Genomic DNA, 16,736 nt, shown 5'->3' with positions numbered 1-16,736 from the left:
GGCACAAGTAGTGAATGTCTTTAGTGAGTGTACACATAAGCAAATTGGGTACCAGATATAGGTCAGGGTTATTGTCTTGGTATGCTACAAGAGATGTTGTTTTCACACGAACGTAGGCAGAATCTTGCCAGAAACCAACGTTGACAACATCTTTCAAACGGTATATGTTTTCAGGCGCCATTATGGGAAGGTTAATAATGAATGCTAATTCTCGGTCTTGAGGATTAACATAAATTGGGATGGCGCTGCCTAAGGTATAGGCTAGGTGGGCCTGGAGGTCAGTAACTACTTCTCGAGTTGCTGTGGATAAAATCTCCTGTACTAAGGATAGAGGCACCAGGTAGGGAGGAATTCTCCCCATGGCTAGGCTATCTACCGAGGAGCTGATTTCTTGTAGCATATCAGACAATAACATATTCACAAGCTGGATGTGGGCAAGGTCAAGTTGTACTACTGAAAGCATGGAGTTAACCGTCTGGAGCGTTTTGTTCAAGGCGACACTGTGAGCGTTGAGCACTACGACGGTGCCACGTAGGGTTTGCCCAATTGTTTGCAGGTGCTGCTGCTGTTTGTCTAATTGGGTTTTAATGTTCGGAATTTCAGCTTGTAATTCCCCTACTTGACGTTTGACAGTGGCTATATTGACGGCATTGACGGCGGACGTTCCGAGACTCAGTAGTGATCCCACAGTTGCAGCTGCCATTAGCAATCCGCCTATGAAGCGTTTAGGTCGTTTATTAAAACCATTTAGTTCTGATTGCGTCACGGTAAACTTTTGTAGCTGGCGGAGCATGTGAGTTACGTCTGCTTCAGCATGGCTGATAGCTTCCTCAGTCCATCTAACTCCATTCCGGCCAGTCTGCAGAGTGGTTATCGGTAGGTTTTTGCTACACGCTTCGGCGGGATTCAACCGTACAAATACTCTCTGGGTATGGAGGCGGCAATTAGTGATTAGCAGTCCCGGCTGGTCTTTCAGTATTATTCCTGAGTCAGGACCTGGTTCGATCACTTCAGGGAGCACGGCGGTTCCTAGGGAGCCGACGATCAGGAGAATGAGCAGCGGAGCCATCCTACCGGAAGAGATGCTCATGGTTAGATTTAGGGTATTTACGGCGAGTCGTTTAGACAAATTATAAAATTTTCACGATACCCTCCTTTTGATCAAATTTTCCTAGGGTAAACACTTTATAATAATTGACGATGAGGGACTAGGGTCTTGCACCCTGAGCGTCCTCAGTCTGGTTAGAAGCTCGTTGCCTGCTAAAGAGTGAGAGAAAAAGGGAAAAGGGATAGGAGAACTAAGGTGTGAGTAGAAGGTTATAGTTGTTTGTTAACTAACACCCTTCCTGCCTTTGGTTCTGTCGTTTATGATCTAACACAAGCGTTAGTATCCCCTACAAGTCCCATGGGGGTTGTGTGTGGTCGGATTTGGTTGCGGTGGACCCATTTGAATTCGGTACTGCCCCGAGCTTTGTTTATTTTGATCCTGTACACAACGGGGGACAGTTTGTCTGTTATCTTATAGGGACCGGACCATCGGGGTAGGAATTTGCGGGCCAAATTCCCCCCTGTTTTTCGCGACCTTCCAACAGGTTGGACAAAGATGTAGTACCATACTTTGTCCCCTATTTGGAGTTCATCGTGGGATGCTTTGTGATCGTAGTACGCTTTGCGACCTTCTGCACTTCTTTCCAGTTTCTGCTGGGCAAAGGCGAAAGTAGCTTTGAGGTGTTTCTGCAGGTCTTCCATATACTGATGAGTGGTGTAGGCTACGGCTATGCTAGCTTCACCTGGCTGATATAACAGATGTAGAGGCAGAGTCATTTGTCTCCCTGTCATCAACTCAAAGGGTGAGACCCCGACCGCGTCGTGTGGGGTCGCCCGTATGGCCATCAGTACGAGGGGGAGTTTGACATCCCAGTCTCGTTGGTTTGCTGCTACGTACTTTTTCAGTATGCTAACAACAGTTCGGTTGGCTCGCTCTACCTGACCTGAGCTTTGAGGATGGTAGCTAATGTGAAGGCTGGCTTTTACTCCTAAGAGTTGCCAGAGCTGCTGCATGACCTCAGCTGTGAAATGTGTCCCTCTGTCAGAGTCGACACGGCTGGGTAGGCCAAACCGTGAGAAGACATGGTTCATCAGTAAGTATGCAGTGGTTAGCGCTGTGTCATTCGGTGCGGGGAGGCATTCTACCCATTTAGTGAATGCACACGTGACTGTGAGGAAGTACTTGTTACCTCTTACTGTTCGAGTGAGTGGTCCAACCCAGTCTATCTGGAGGTTTGACCAAGGGAAGGATAATCCCTTCTTTTGCAAGGGGGCTCTATGAAGAGGATTTGAGGGTTGAAATTGGCAACATACCAGACAGCCTTTAATATAGTCAGCCACATCTTTTACCATGTGGGGCCAATATGCCACCTGCCTGAGCGCATGGTGTGTTGCTTTGACCCCTTTGTGTCCCGCAGATGGGGAGTCATGGGCGTGCATCAGCATCACCCCCCTGTGGCACTGAGGAACCACGAACGTAGGTGAAGTGTGCGAGTCAGTGGCATGAACTAGCAAGCCTTTGACGACTTGGAGGGACGCTCTGGCGCCGTATAGGTCTTTAAGGCCTGGTATGGTGTCAAGATCTTGTGCTGCGATGGGATTAGTAGATGGGTCAGAGATGTGGCTAAGCACTTTAGAAATGGATGGGTCTCGAGCTTGGAGAGCAACTAAGTCAGCGTCCGAAAAAGCAGGGTTAATAGAGACAATGGTAGTTTTGGCATTGTCAGGCGACGCCTTCGTTACTGTTCGAGACCGTGTGACAGCTAGGACTTCGATGTCGGGTGGGTTTGGAAAAAGGGAGGGATCGAATGTCCACGATGTGCCTTCGCGGGCCCCTTGTTTGGCTAAGCTATCTGCTTGATCATTGAATTCTTTGTCATCTCCCGGGACTCGGGAGTGACCTTTCACTTTCTTCCAGTAGATCTGCAGGTCATGCGTGTCTACCAAGTGTTCGCATGCCGCGAAAAGCTCTTTGTGTTTAACTGGCTTTTTGTTTGACGTGGTGTAGTTGTTGGTTTTCCACAGTCTCAAGTGGCATGTGAAGCTTAGGCGCGCGTAGTTGGAGTCTGTGCAGATCACCAACGTTTTTACGCTTTTCTGGACCGCAGACTGGATTGTGATGAGAATTCCTGCTATTTCAGCATATTGGGAGGACTGAGCACCCAATTTGAAACTTAGGGGTTCGTGAGGCCATCCGTTTATTCCGATAATCCCCACCCCTGCCATCAGGGTGTGTTCTCGGCGGAACGAACAACCATCTACATACGCAGTGACAAGGTCCTTGCATGTGTTAGGATCGAAATAGTGGTGGTTAGCCACGGTGGGTAAGAGGGTTTCTGGAGTTTGTGGCACTTGGGAAGGAATGTTTCCTTCGCATCGCCTGCAAGAAGCAAGGCCTGTGCCTAGGGGGCTCTTGTAGTTTTGCGCGTAACGTACCTCTAAGTCAAAGCTTTGGAGAGCCATTAGCCATGATGCTACTCGAGCGTTAGTTACTACACCCTCTCGAATTCGTTGGCTGTTTAGGAAAGTGACTGGTTGATGATGAGTTTCAACAATCACCTTCTGACCACCTAGGTAGTTGGAGAAATGTTTGACTGCCCACACTGTTGCTAGTAGTGCTTTTTCGCAGTCACTGTATTTGTTTTCGGCAGCCAGCATAGTTTTACTAGCATAGGCTATGACACGTTTGTCTCTGTCGTGTAATTGATACAGACCGGAGCTGAGACAGTGGTCCGAGAACCCTACTTCTAGGTAGAATTCTTTGCTACTGTCAGGATAGGCAAGGCATGGAGCCGTGCACAGTTTCGATTTCAGTGCCTGCATGGCGTGTTCCTGGGCTTCGCTCCAGGTGAACGGAGTATCCTTTTTCAGGAGGTCATAAAGTGGACGAGCTAGGTCCGCGTAGTTCTCTATGAATTGTCGTGAGTAGTTGCATACTCCTAAGAAACTGCGGAGTTCCTTAAGATTGGTGGGTGCTGCGAGGTTTGTTACCCCTTGCACTCGACTCACTTGTGGTTCAACACCATCAGTGCTTACGAGCAGACCGACGTAATTCACTTTTGTTCTGCACCACTGACATTTGGAGAGTGATATTTTCGCACCTGCTGTTGTAAGCTGGTCAAGAACATGATCAATCTCGTCAATGTGTGCCTGTAGGGAGTGGTTACGCATGAGTATGTCGTCCACATATATGAGGGTGCCTCACTCGCGGGCATCAGGGCATGCTTTGTTTAAGAAAATATTAAACTCCGCGGGTGAGTTGGCATATCCAAAAGGGCACCGAGTGAATGTGTACTGTCGGTTTGCGAAAGTGAAAGCGAGCTTGTGTTGGTCTTCTGCTTGCACCGGGATGGTCCAGAAGCCAGAGGCTACATCGATGGTGGAAAAGTATTTAGCGTTTCGGACCGAGGGAAGTTCTTGCTCCAATTGTGTCATCGGCCATCGAGACAAGGGAACTTGTTGATTTAGTTTCCGATAGTCGATGGTTAAGCGCCATTTACCATTTGGTTTTATGACGGGCCATAATGGTGCCGAGTACGTGCTGTTACAGGGTTGAATTATGCCCTTTTCCAGCAAGTCATCAATGATTTCTTGTACCGGTTCATAGGATGCCAACGGAATTTTGTATTGGCGGACAAACGTGGGTGGTGCTCCTGGACGAGTGGGAATGCGTACTGAATGAATGTCAGTGAGACCACAGTCCGTTGAATCTTTGGAAAAAGATTTTTGATATTTAAGGAGCACTTCACAGAGTTTCTCACGTTCTTCTTTGCTTTGGAGGGCGTCGGCCTCCTTTAGAACTTGTTCGACTTGGATACGAAATTCGGAGTCAGATAGTTCTTTCGAAGTACGTGGATTTGAAGTGTTTTCTCCTGCTTCGGGAAGAAGAGATGGTTCCCGGGAGGATTCCGGGGATGAATCTATGGAAAGAACCGTGATCGTCATTTGATTGTCGTCAGCGAGATCTATCCTGCAAATGGCGTCGTTACTCATGTCCAGAGCTGAGAAGAGAGCAACAGCTCGCGTCGGATGAGTGTAGAACACCTTTGATTCTGCCTGGTCAAGAAGCAGGGATTCAGGCATTGGCCCTATGATCGGAATTCGCAACTCGAAGTCATGGAATTTCGTACTGACTAACCAACCCAGAGGGGATGAGTGAGGGATCGTCAAGGGTTGAGTGGTTTCGTTCCGTACGAATAGATAGGTGGATCTTGCTCGCGTCTCCACCAAAGGTGTGGCTTCGAGGGTGAGGCCTAGTTCGAAGAACTGAGGTGACGGTTGGAAAAGTGCATGCGTGTGGCTTAAGTGTTGGCCAGGTCGCATGACTAAGCGGATGGGTACATTTGCTGCGTTCGCAGGTACCACAAGTGAACCTTGGTTAGTGACCTGACATACCTCGGGAATAGTTTGTCCTGAGCCTAGGTTGCTGAGATCAGAGGACCAGGTTTCCGTTGAAACATCAGTCAAAGACCACAGTACGCCATTGAGGGTGTCTACGTGGACGTCGAGGCGCACCAAGAAGTCACTTCCAATGTAAACGTCGTGCGGCAAGTTAGGGACGACTAAGAAATAATGGGTGATTACCCTTTTGTTCCACTGGACGGTTAAAGCGCAAATTCCATCAGTGGGTGACATTGCTTTTGATGTCAGGTTAAGAGGAAAACGACAAGGACTGCTCACCAAAGGAATGTTTGGTTGAGTGAGGCGCAGAGTGTTAAAGAGGGTTTGGCTTATGGCGGACTGGTCGGTCCATAGAGCCAGAACTGCATTGTCTACATGATAGTCCTGCATTGTGAGACCATTCACGATGGGAAGGCCGGGAGCGTCTGTTGTGGACGGCTGTGTGAAAGTGCACAGGAATGTGTTCCGTTGTTCTAACATGGCACTAGGGGGCCAGGGAGAGACTGCTGTCTCTGGCGTGGCTGCCATGGGCTCAGTTTCCTCTTCCTCGAAGTGAGGGATCTGGCTTGGTGGATCTCCTATTGATTCAGGCCGGATTTCGAGACGGCAACACTGAGCTTCCCGGTGGTGTGGGGTGCAGATGGGTAGAGGCTCACGCACTTGTGCCCAGATCTTTGACCTTTTGAAGTCAATCAGTGGTTTGAAGCGATTAAGGAGATCTTTGCCGATGAGGAAGGGAATTGTTTCGAGAGGAGACACATGGACTGGATGCACTAAAGTCATTGGTCCAATGGCTAAGTGTATTAGTGCCATAGATTGGATAGTGAGGCCTGCATGTGAATACGGCTGAATTTTAAGAGAACAGTTTTGGAGCTGTATCTCGCGATTTTCACGCCGCGCAATGGCTCGAACCTGGTGGAATAAGGCGGAAGACATGAGCGTGACATCTGATGCAGTGTCCAACAGGGCCTCATGTACTAGCCTTCTTTCCACAATGGTGGACAAGTAGAATTTGCGTGCAACCCCTTTCTCAGTCAAGTGTCCCATGAATTGTCGGACGGGTGTGTCGCCTTCAATGACTGAAGGGTCATTTGGCGTTAAACCTTCTTTACCGTCTAACTGAACAACCAAAACAGCACTGGAGGGTGGTTGCGAGTCACCCCCCTGTATCATCGGGTTTTCAGTGTTTGTTTGGGTCACGAGGAGATCGCACGGTGCGCTGCAAGACGGAGCTTCGCTTGTCACTTCTCCTACATAACTCTCTAACATTTCTGGAGTGTTAGAGGATGGCTTTGGGTTAGACCGCACAGAGGTGATAGAAAGAACGTCAGGTTTTTTCTTTTTCTCTTTGCAAATCATTACAAGCATTCGGCGGATGTCCTCTAACTCCTTAGAGCTGAGTTCCTTGTCTTTAAGCTTGTCTTTAGCGTGATTTTCTTTATTTTGATACCAGTATTTCTCTTTCTTTTCTCTATAGGAATTAGAAAGCTGGTTCGGAGCTGTTCGCTCATATCCCTTATGGGGATGTGATGGTTTTCCACGGCCCGCACCGCGGTTTTCTACAGGGTAATAGTCACGACCATACCCAGCCCTGTCCCGAAGGTTCCAGAAATCTTTGTCGTGATTTCTGTCTGGCCTGCGAGGAGGGTAGCGCTTGTTTTGGTGTGAGGGCGGATGAGGTTTCGGGCCCTCACTGGTCCACGGAGTGGAGGAAGGGTCCAGGGCGGATCTTTGTGGATCGGCCTGGGTGGCACCTTCTAACTCTAAATGTGGGGAGTTGGAGTCGACGTTGAAGACTTGGGGTGTTTCGGACCGCCTGTTGGGGATTTGTTGGGATTTTAGGAAACCTCTGAGTGCTAAATCACGCAGCTGCCTGCTAGACAGGGTGTGAGGGCAAGCTGAGACTCCCAACTGATGACTGGTGTGGGGATGGAGGTTTTGGATAAATAGTGATTTGAAATTTAACTCTTCCTCCATTCCGGAGTCATTTCTAGGTCCGAAGTACGCTTGTCTGAGTCGGTTATAATATTGCTGAGGGGATTCCTGGCGTTGCTGTTTTATATTCAAAGCAGCGGCTAGTCCGGTCTGTGACAGGTGATTGGAGAATTCTTACTCCAAGGCTTGGCACAGCACATCATATCGCGCTTTTACATAGTCTGGCTGACGTTCAATGAAATTGCTGACGTCTCGGTTGGAGGTCAGTTTAATCACATATAGTCTGTCATCTATGGTGATCCCGGGGAACCTTTGGAGGTAGAAGTCAATATCTTTTAGGTAGGAAAAGATATCATTAGAACCGTCAGGTTTGGGATCAAAGCGGGTTATATTACGCGCGATTTTATCTAGGTCCTTGTATGAGGGACCATGAGAGGGTAAAGGTTGAGGGGACCAGACACTGGGTTGCAGGGTCTAGCAGGGCGTTGTAAGGGACGACTGACAGGAGACACAGGGGAAGGGGAAATACCCGTTGATACCAGAGGAGGTGCTGCAGCAGCTCTAAAGGTTACGGTCCCTGAGTCTGGTTCCTGATCCTCACTATCTTCCTGCTGGCCTTGTCTTTCTGTAGCGGCACTAGGTGGCACATCGGGTGTGACCTGGGGCAGCGTGTTCCCTTCAGCTATTTCGCTTTGAAGTCGACTTAGCTCTGCCTCTACCTTTGCCTGCTGTCGCCTTGATACCTCAAGCTCACGTTCGCTGGCTCTGAGCTGTACTACAGCGAGGAGGGCTATCTGACCTAATGCCTCAGTTAGGGGCTTGCCCTTGAGGATGTCGGTTAAGTGGTTCTCTACCCACTTAGCCACCATGTGGTCACGATGGGCCTGTGAGGTTTTCTGCACAGTTTCTGCGAGTCCCGGCATCACATCACTGGTGATGCTGGTCAGAACAGAGAATGCCTCATCCCACAAACCTTCTATATATACTTCCGAGGAAAAAGTCCCTTCTGCCATGTTAGCTGTGTTTTAACCGCGAGGTGTAACTTACTTCTATTTAGTTAGGATTAATTCCGCTAATCCCTTTTCTTAACTAAATCTGAACTAAATTCACCTGTATCGAGTGCTCTAAGAGTAACTGCTAGTATGTATGGTGTTAGAGTTCACTTGTGAATCTCTAAGGGAAGTCTGTTAGTAGGAGAGGGTGGAGTGAAAGTTGCTATGCGCGAGTGAATAAAAGAAGAGAGAGAAAAAAAAATTTGTCAATAATTAAAATTATTAAAAATTTTGAATTAAAGAATTGTCGAAAAATTTGGATGAAGGAATTTTAATATTAAGTGAGGTTTATTATTAGATATAATTTCCAATTAAGGAATTATGAAAGTAAAAGAATTTTCCAAATTAAAGAATTATTAAGAACAGCAAGATTAAAAGACTCTCTCTTTTAACTGCGTTTGTGATCTGGTATCAGTTAAAGTGTCAATCTCTAATTACTGCACACTGTCTGCTGTAGTTGTACCAACTTATTATGCTTCCAAGCCCTTACTTGTAATTATTCAGATGTGCAGAGTTTAGAGACAGCCACTAGAGCTGTGATACCAGGTCTTATCAGTGTGAACTGGTCGACAATTTCAATTGCGATAGCAAGTTTTCTCCACCAGAGGGTACTGAAGGTAAGTCTGAATGGCAACAGCGAGCTTCAGTATTTAAGTTGAACTTAAATTGTAATACCAGACTAGGACACCAGAGGGCGACAAGCAAGTTACAATGCAATAGCAGCAATGGACACCAGTCGGCGCTGGTGGGAATCCCAATCAACAGGGCACCAGCAGACACAGTAACACAAGTGGGAATTTCCACTGTAGCGGGAAGTTTCAACACTAGAGGGCGTTATCAGATTAAAATCTAAAATGGAATAAAGATTTTAAACGCTCAGATACTCTATCAAAAAAAAAAAAATTAAAATTTTAAAAGGGGAACAGAGATTTTACACTAAGGTATTTTAAAAGAATTTCATCTGTAATGACAACTTTTAAACACCAGAGGGCTGCTAAACACTTATGTTGTCTCGGCGGACAACCTCCCAACCACTAGAGGGTGTACGGGAATCAAACGTCAAGGGTAGCACCACTTGACCACAAGGAGGAGCACGGGGGATTTTGTTTTGGGGGCGTTTTGAATTTCCCTCCTTAGTTTCAGCTCCGCCCCTTCAAAGGGGTTCGTTCCTTTCTGAATACGCGTTCAGTTTAACTGGAACAGCTGACAAGAGCAGATAGCTCTTCACACAAGCCGTATTTTCGGCTGTCTAATAACCTCCCAATCGCCTAGCGCGCGATCTCGTTATTAACGCTGGTAGCGACCCAGTTTAAAACGAACGGGGGTATTCGGTTCGGTGGTCTCTCGCCGGGATTCGCGGCCAAGGGGTCGAACCGAAGGCAAAGTCTTAAAAGCGGAGTTTCGCGCTATTTAGACGTGCCCAGGCCTCAATTTAATGCATGCAAAATGGCGCAGAGCCGCGCTCTTTCAAAAACAACCAAGCTTATTTTCTAACCGGTATATATCACAGAACAGTTTTTCAGCAGTAACAAACACAACACGAAATTACCCACATCAAGCTTTGAATCTCAATCGTTATTCAGTAACACAACAGCGTAAAGTATTTCATAAACCCAAGCTGGTATTGTTTCAGTGTTTTTAGTTTGTTCATTAAAAGCCTTTTTCCTGCCTCGCGTGGGCGCCAAAAATTTATAATGGTGTATATGTAGTGTAGTAAGGTACACCACAAATACATATACATATAATTTTATAATTTGTTTTATAGCCTTGACTTTATTCAAACTCCTCCAACCTCTGATATTTGACTTAATGAAATTAATTAAGATTTATAATTGGTTTAAGCAATTAAAACATTAATAATTAGTTTGATGAGAATGAATAATAATCATGCTAAATGAGTTCTTCAGGATTTTCAGAAATTCTAATGAACAAACTGCACACACTGTGATTTCAAATAATGAGAGTTTTATTAATAAAGAGAAGTATTTAATTAACATAGCACAACCTTGTAATCTCACTGTGTCCGGCAGGGGGAACTGATTCAAGCTTAAAGGTGAGCTAGGCGTTTCTAATTTGGGACTGAAGTTACTAGCTAAGGTTTAATTAATACAAAATTTATCAAGAACTTAATTCGGTTTCAGCTCTGGAAATGCATAAGTTTAGCTTACTTTTTCGTCGATTTTCACCACTCGTTTGGATGCAGAGGCTCTTTGAAGTCCTGGGAATGGAGGCGTCTCACTTAGTCTCGCGGTTCTTACCGCCGAAGTATCCAGGCTGGTTTAGCGTGGAGGTCTTTCTTCGTTGATTGAGTTGTCTCGGGCGTACCCGGAGTGTGATGACGCAGGCGGCAGGATCCTCTCTTCGGCCTTCGGTCCGGAGTGGGAGAGTCCAAGATATGGACGTTTTGGACGAGCGGTTCGCTAGTTATGGCAGCTCCAGAACTGAAACCGCTTCAATAAACTCACTTATTCTAAGACTTCTGGTGTATCGGCAGTGTTTCCTTACTCTGGCCACGAATAAGTTCACCTGCTTCGATCAGTTGTGAGATTAAACTTAGATTGGGTTATAAGACATAAACACGATTAAAAGAAAAGAAAGATATTCAAATTACTCGACGTATTAGTAAAACTTCATACTCTTAGCTAATTTCGAGACGTCTCTCGTAAGCTTTAAATGAAGTCTCTGAGTTTTTCCTTTGTTTCGTCGTCGTCGTGGAGGAGAGAGCGTTTCTTTCGTGGTTCGTTACTTCTGTAGAGTCCTCGCAACTCTTCAGGACTTCGAACTGGATGTGAGCAGTCGAGCTGCTATTTTCAAGGCTGGCGCGGTCACGCCCTAATGGGAGGCGTCCTCTTTCTGATTGGACGCGAGTTCAGTCTCACGTGACTCTCGCTAGGGGGAGAGAGTCGAAGGGAGTTTGAATCATTGATTCTCACATAAAGAATATGAATTTCTCATATCAAAATTCTTATACCCGCTATCAACATATAACAATGAGTACATTGGACTATTAACATCAGACAGTTACATAAGGTTTCATCTTTACGTCCCATTTATGATGCTATGCTGGGAAAGTATATTAGTTCGTTTAATCCTATTCAGAGGTAGGATTTCTCTTCATGATAGAAAACAGTCCACAATATACACATTTCATTAGGAGGTAGGCATTCATCTGAGGGTACAGAAAGTGACATCAATACATAGGTTTAATACACAAATAATCAGAGTTTGATTATTTTCCGCTATTGTTTTCCAGCGATCCCGAGCGAGGCGTAGTTTCGCCAGTGTCCATTTGGTGTCGCTGTTGATCCGTGCTTCGGCTGGTGATTCACGGGAGTTCACTCGAGGTCACTTTGGTTTGAACATTTGTTGATCCCCGTGAAAGATAACGAGACATTGAGGTGCCATTTCGTCATAAACGGCCGTAAAAGCTCTCTTCTTTGTTTGAGGTTCCTGTCTCTTTAAAAGCATTATAAAAGTTAGTTATCTCGACAGTTCCTGTTAGTTAAAAGAGAGACGGGGTTGTTGGGGCCATGTGTTACTTTAAAGGGTTCTTTGATGCTCTTAGCTTATGAGTGTGCGTGTGTGTGGGGCTTTGCACTCCCGCGGGCACAGACAGTCCTCTGGAATGTGACTTGGTCGCAGAGGAAAGGTTCTATTCAGACTGGAGAAGTTTTAATTCAAAACTCTTCATTTCTTTATTTCAATCTGTCCAAATCTGGTCTGTACTCCACTACACACGCACTCTAACCATTTCCCATTCAAGTGAATGGAGGGATATTGAAGGAGGGATTAAAGGGAACGGATGAGTGCGAGAGGTGTGATGTTCGACGTGGTGGTTCTCGGTGGACCCGGGTCCGACCGTCTGAAATCCCGTGTCCGTAGCTTCAAAATTGATCGAGTTAGAGCAGGTTGAAATTTTGGCCAATGCAATCCTATGGGAAAAATTCCCACTTTGGAAGCTCGTATTCCGGAATCCGTAAGTCGGATCGCTCCAAAAAGCACAAGCAACCCGAGTTGGCATAGGATCTATGACCGTGTGAAGTTTCACGGCTGTAGCATGTAAACCCTAGGAGGAGTAGCATTTTACATTTTGCGAATAGAATAATAATAATAAGAATAATAAGATTTCGAAGAACAATAATTTGGCTTTGACAAGCCAAATTAAAAATCCACTAAAATGCAGATATATGGCAGATATATTTATTGGACAGCGACAGTATAACATTTAATGGTGGCAGCAAGAGGGATAACTCAGTTTTTTCTTACATTTGAACTTGCCTTTTGTCTATTTTGCTGTCTTGTTTACCTCTCTGTGCTTTTGGGAGCAATTCCCACAAAGGCTTGATTTAGGCTTAAATTATCTGGTTAAACTGAGAAATCCTGCTTTGGGGGACATCCTCGCTTTTGTGTTTTCTGGCTCCTCTTTTGCTCCGCCCATTTCATGTGCTTTTGCTGCAGGTGGGTGTGGCTGGTTGCCACGGTTACCTATTGTTCCCAGGTGTTTGCTGTTGTTGTTGTTCTTCCTTGTGTATTTAGACCCCTTGGTTTAGTCTCATTCTTTTACATGGCGTGTAAATGTATAAGTGTGTGTTCCTGTGAGTAGCCATTTTATTGTCCAGCCTTGGTGTAGCTCATCTTTCCCTGGTGTTTTCCTCTTCTTTTTCATAGTTATGGCCTAGCCTTGCTTCTTGTTTTTGTCTTGTCCTGCCTCCTTGTATTCCATCTCTCTCAGTATGGACTTAAATGAAACACCCCCCTTGAATCTAGGCTCCGAGGCTGCTTTACAGATGCTTTGACTGTAGATACATTACAAATTTGCAGATACAGTACATGGCAGATGTCAGAGATAATTTAATTTATTTAACTGCCATTCAAAGTGGTTATTAAGTATGAAGCATTTGTTTTTCATTGTCAGGGAAGAAACAGTGGCAAGAGAAAACTACATAAAAACCTCAAAACTGCACATAATTTCTGTATTTAGTGTTTTTTATCTGTTACATTCAAACACACACACACCAACACCCACCCACCCACCCACCCACTCACACTCAGAAGTAACTCTGTCTTAGCAGAGTTTGATGCTCTTAAGTTGAAGTCAGCTCCAGGCTGAATACAAAGTGGTCAATTTCTGGTGTAAATTAACACAAAGCGTAACTGTTTCTAATTGCATCTCACAAAGGCTGCAGGAAGTCCCAGGGCACCCACATGTCCTGATTCACCAATTACTCACTTTCTTAATAGAGGAAAAAAATTAGAAAAAAGGGGGATGAGAGAGGAACAATAATGATTTGAAAGCAAGCACTGATTTCCTGCGAAAAGGTCACTAAACTAATGTTTTAACAAACTGAAGCTGAATCTTTTGGACAAGACTTCCAGTGAAATGAAAAAGGCCCCAGAATGCTAATTCGGGTGGTAAATATTAGCTAGCTAAAAAGTACAGCTGATTATCTTTCACAAACAACTTCCCAAACAATTCAAGGCATCTGGACTCTCTGTGGTTTCAAGGACTTTAGTAAAAAGTGATTATAAAAGAACTGGATATCATTTGAAATCAATTTAACAACGGAAACAGAAAAGGAACAGAGTGCAGCTCAGTAAAGTGACAAGGCATCATTCTGAGAGCTCACTGTTTAACATTAAAGATAAATATTAAAGTATTACCTCTCGAAGTAGAAAGGCCAGAGAGGAACCCTGGATGACCACCACTGGGAGCTCCGTCATCTTCTGAGCATGAAAAAGGGTCTCCACTGTCGCCATGATCTGGTCAAACCGGCCCCCCAGACCACCGAGAGTCACTATAGTGTCCACCTGAAAAAATGGGAAAGAATAAAAATGAACAAATAAGGAGTTCTCTAGTTCAGCTGTTATTTTCCAGCTGTGATGTTCAGCTTCACCTTTCTTGTGACACGCATTAACAGTCTATTTCGGATGCTGAACTGTTTTTATTTTTGTGTGTTTGTGTGTGTGTGTGTTTGGTAGTCAGACATTTAGCCAAAGGGCAAAGTGTGTATAACAGCAGTGTGGAGAAAAACTTACACAATGTCCAAAAATTACCCAAATGAATGTAAGATGAGAACCTCTGCTTTAGACATCTACAAGGAACTTTCTCTGCCTCAAAGCTTTAATTTTGATTACACGTTCAGCGCCGATGCCCTTTATTTCACTGCAACAAAGGCATTGCTTATTTATTTATTTTTTCTTATTTATGAGGAGCAAGTGTGAGGAGAGGACAGGAAAGTGTTGACGTAGCAGAAATGCAGTGATTATTACACTAGGCTCAGCTCGTCTGACTGATGCGCTGGTGCCGTGTCCCTGGGAGCTTTAAACACTCGCTGTGACACCGAGCTGTTTAAAATGCAGGGACTATAATCAAACCATCACACACCCTCCCCCATAGCATCGTTTAAAGAGCAAGTCATTATGAGCCGCCCGACACATAAATTGTACATGTTACAGTCTTGGGTAATTACACTGACGTTTAGAGGAAATTACTCAAAATACAAAGTGCAACTCATGATATCAGCCCTCTAGGTTCATCCTGAGTTTCCTATTGACCTTCTGCAATGAAGGCAAGGAGAACCACTGAAGGAACTTCTAGGACACACATTGAGCCAGTGGAAATTGTTTGGAAGTTGGCTGGTGAAATATTAGACAGTCGGTTTATCTAACGTTTCTCATTGTGAGATTATTGTAAAAATATAAAATGCTTCATCCTTTCAGATGCAACTTTCACTTGCCAAGACTCGCATTGGTGAGCCAGATTTGTGTGTGAATGTGAAAGAGCTTGATGTAACAGCAATATGTGCTCACAATGCCTCTGAAATTAACCCTTGATCCACTAAGGCTGCTACTTCTCCGTACACTGTAGGCAGAGGCTTTAAAAGTTGTAGCGAGAACAGTCAGAACGAGAAAGTGAAAGTTCAGTGTCGAGGTTCTTTTCTCCACCAAAACATCCAAGAGGAGTGTGAAAAACAACAGACTTTGTGAAACTGCAGAATGGGCTGTGAGTTCATACTCCATCATGGCACATTTTACACTGTGACTTCTCACAAGTACATCTGATCCTGAGAGATTAAACAGTGTTGTTCCGTTGGTTAATACTCTTCCAGTGTGTGTTTGAAGTCTGCATCTAGTCATGGTGTCTGCTGCAGTTGTTACAGGACGTCTCTCAAAAACACAGATTTTTACTGCTGCTAATTTATGACTGATTTAAAGAGGAAACAAAAAAACAAAAAAAACAGGAGACGCAAAACCAGCCACTGTGTGCTGCTTAAATGTTATGAAATCTAAATTGTCATCTGGCTCCAACAGGGCTCCTGTTCTTTTTAGGAAATCAGGAACAATTCCAGAACAAGATTTTGGACACAGAGTGCATCCCTTAAAAAGGGCAATAATTGAATGCATTTCAAAACTTGTAAAGTTTATAAGTTTATTGTAAAGCTTATAACCAATAGCTGGATTCAATAATTATAAGAACAGTCTACATACTTTTGGACATGAACATCAGATCCTGAGACAGATTCTCACCAAACAGCAGCAGTGTAGACCAAACAAAAGAAGTGTGTTTGTGTTTTGCGTCTGACACATGCTCTCACTCAGGAGGGCAAAAGGGCACGGACAAGGGGATCAAAGAAGGAGAGATAAACAAGAAAAATAGAATTGAGAAAAGAGACTAAACAAGGATATATATGTATGTGTGTGTGTGTGTGTGTGTGTGTGTGATAGAGAGAGAGAGAGAGAGAGAGAGAGAGGGATGGTCAGTAGACTGAGGCTTTTCCGACAGCCTGTCAGAGTTCACATTCAGACGGAGAGCACAGCTACACACTACTCTGCTCCCTGACAGCTTGCTGGATGTGAACTCACGCTGATGCTAAACCCGACAGCTCATACACACACACTCACACACAAACGTGCAGGTTGTGGAGGTTTAGGTGGTAAAAACACACACTATATCTCCTCATGGTTAAAAAAAAAGAAAAGAAAAACCACCCTGCAATCACAAACCAGGGCAGTGCTCCACCTCTGTCCTGACATCTAAACTCCTCCACACAGCCTCCTTCTACATCTTTATTTCATGCTGCTGTCCCACAGATGTCTGCTCGAATACCATGCTCCATAACATGATATCGCTGCAAGTGGTGGCACTAGTGACAATATTATAAACTGTACTTGTGCCACTGTTGAAATATTACAGCTCAAATAAACACAAGCAAAACATGTTAATGTCAAAACTAAATGTAATTTCTAAGATTTTAAGGTATGTTTACTTTGAACAAAGACAGCTTATATAATCTTCATATA

At 44.7% G+C, this 16,736-nt stretch overlaps 1 protein-coding gene across 3 annotated transcripts in view; it reads right to left on the bottom strand.

The window, feature by feature from the left end:
* tpk1 (thiamin pyrophosphokinase 1) overlaps positions 1-16,736 on the bottom strand; it is a 76,526-nt gene that overhangs the window by 29,329 nt on the left and 30,461 nt on the right. For all 3 annotated transcript variants that reach the window (XM_066678013.1, XM_066678015.1, XM_066678014.1), the window contains exon 7: positions 14,097-14,243. In XM_066678013.1, the coding sequence (XP_066534110.1) occupies positions 14,097-14,243 (147 nt within the window). The remainder of the gene's footprint in view (positions 1-14,096; positions 14,244-16,736) is intronic.

Source organism: Hoplias malabaricus, chromosome 1, assembly GCF_029633855.1.
Source record: "Hoplias malabaricus isolate fHopMal1 chromosome 1, fHopMal1.hap1, whole genome shotgun sequence".
In the NCBI taxonomy this organism is placed as follows: domain Eukaryota; kingdom Metazoa; phylum Chordata; class Actinopteri; order Characiformes; family Erythrinidae; genus Hoplias; species Hoplias malabaricus.
This window is presented reverse-complemented; position numbering and strand designations above follow the sequence as displayed.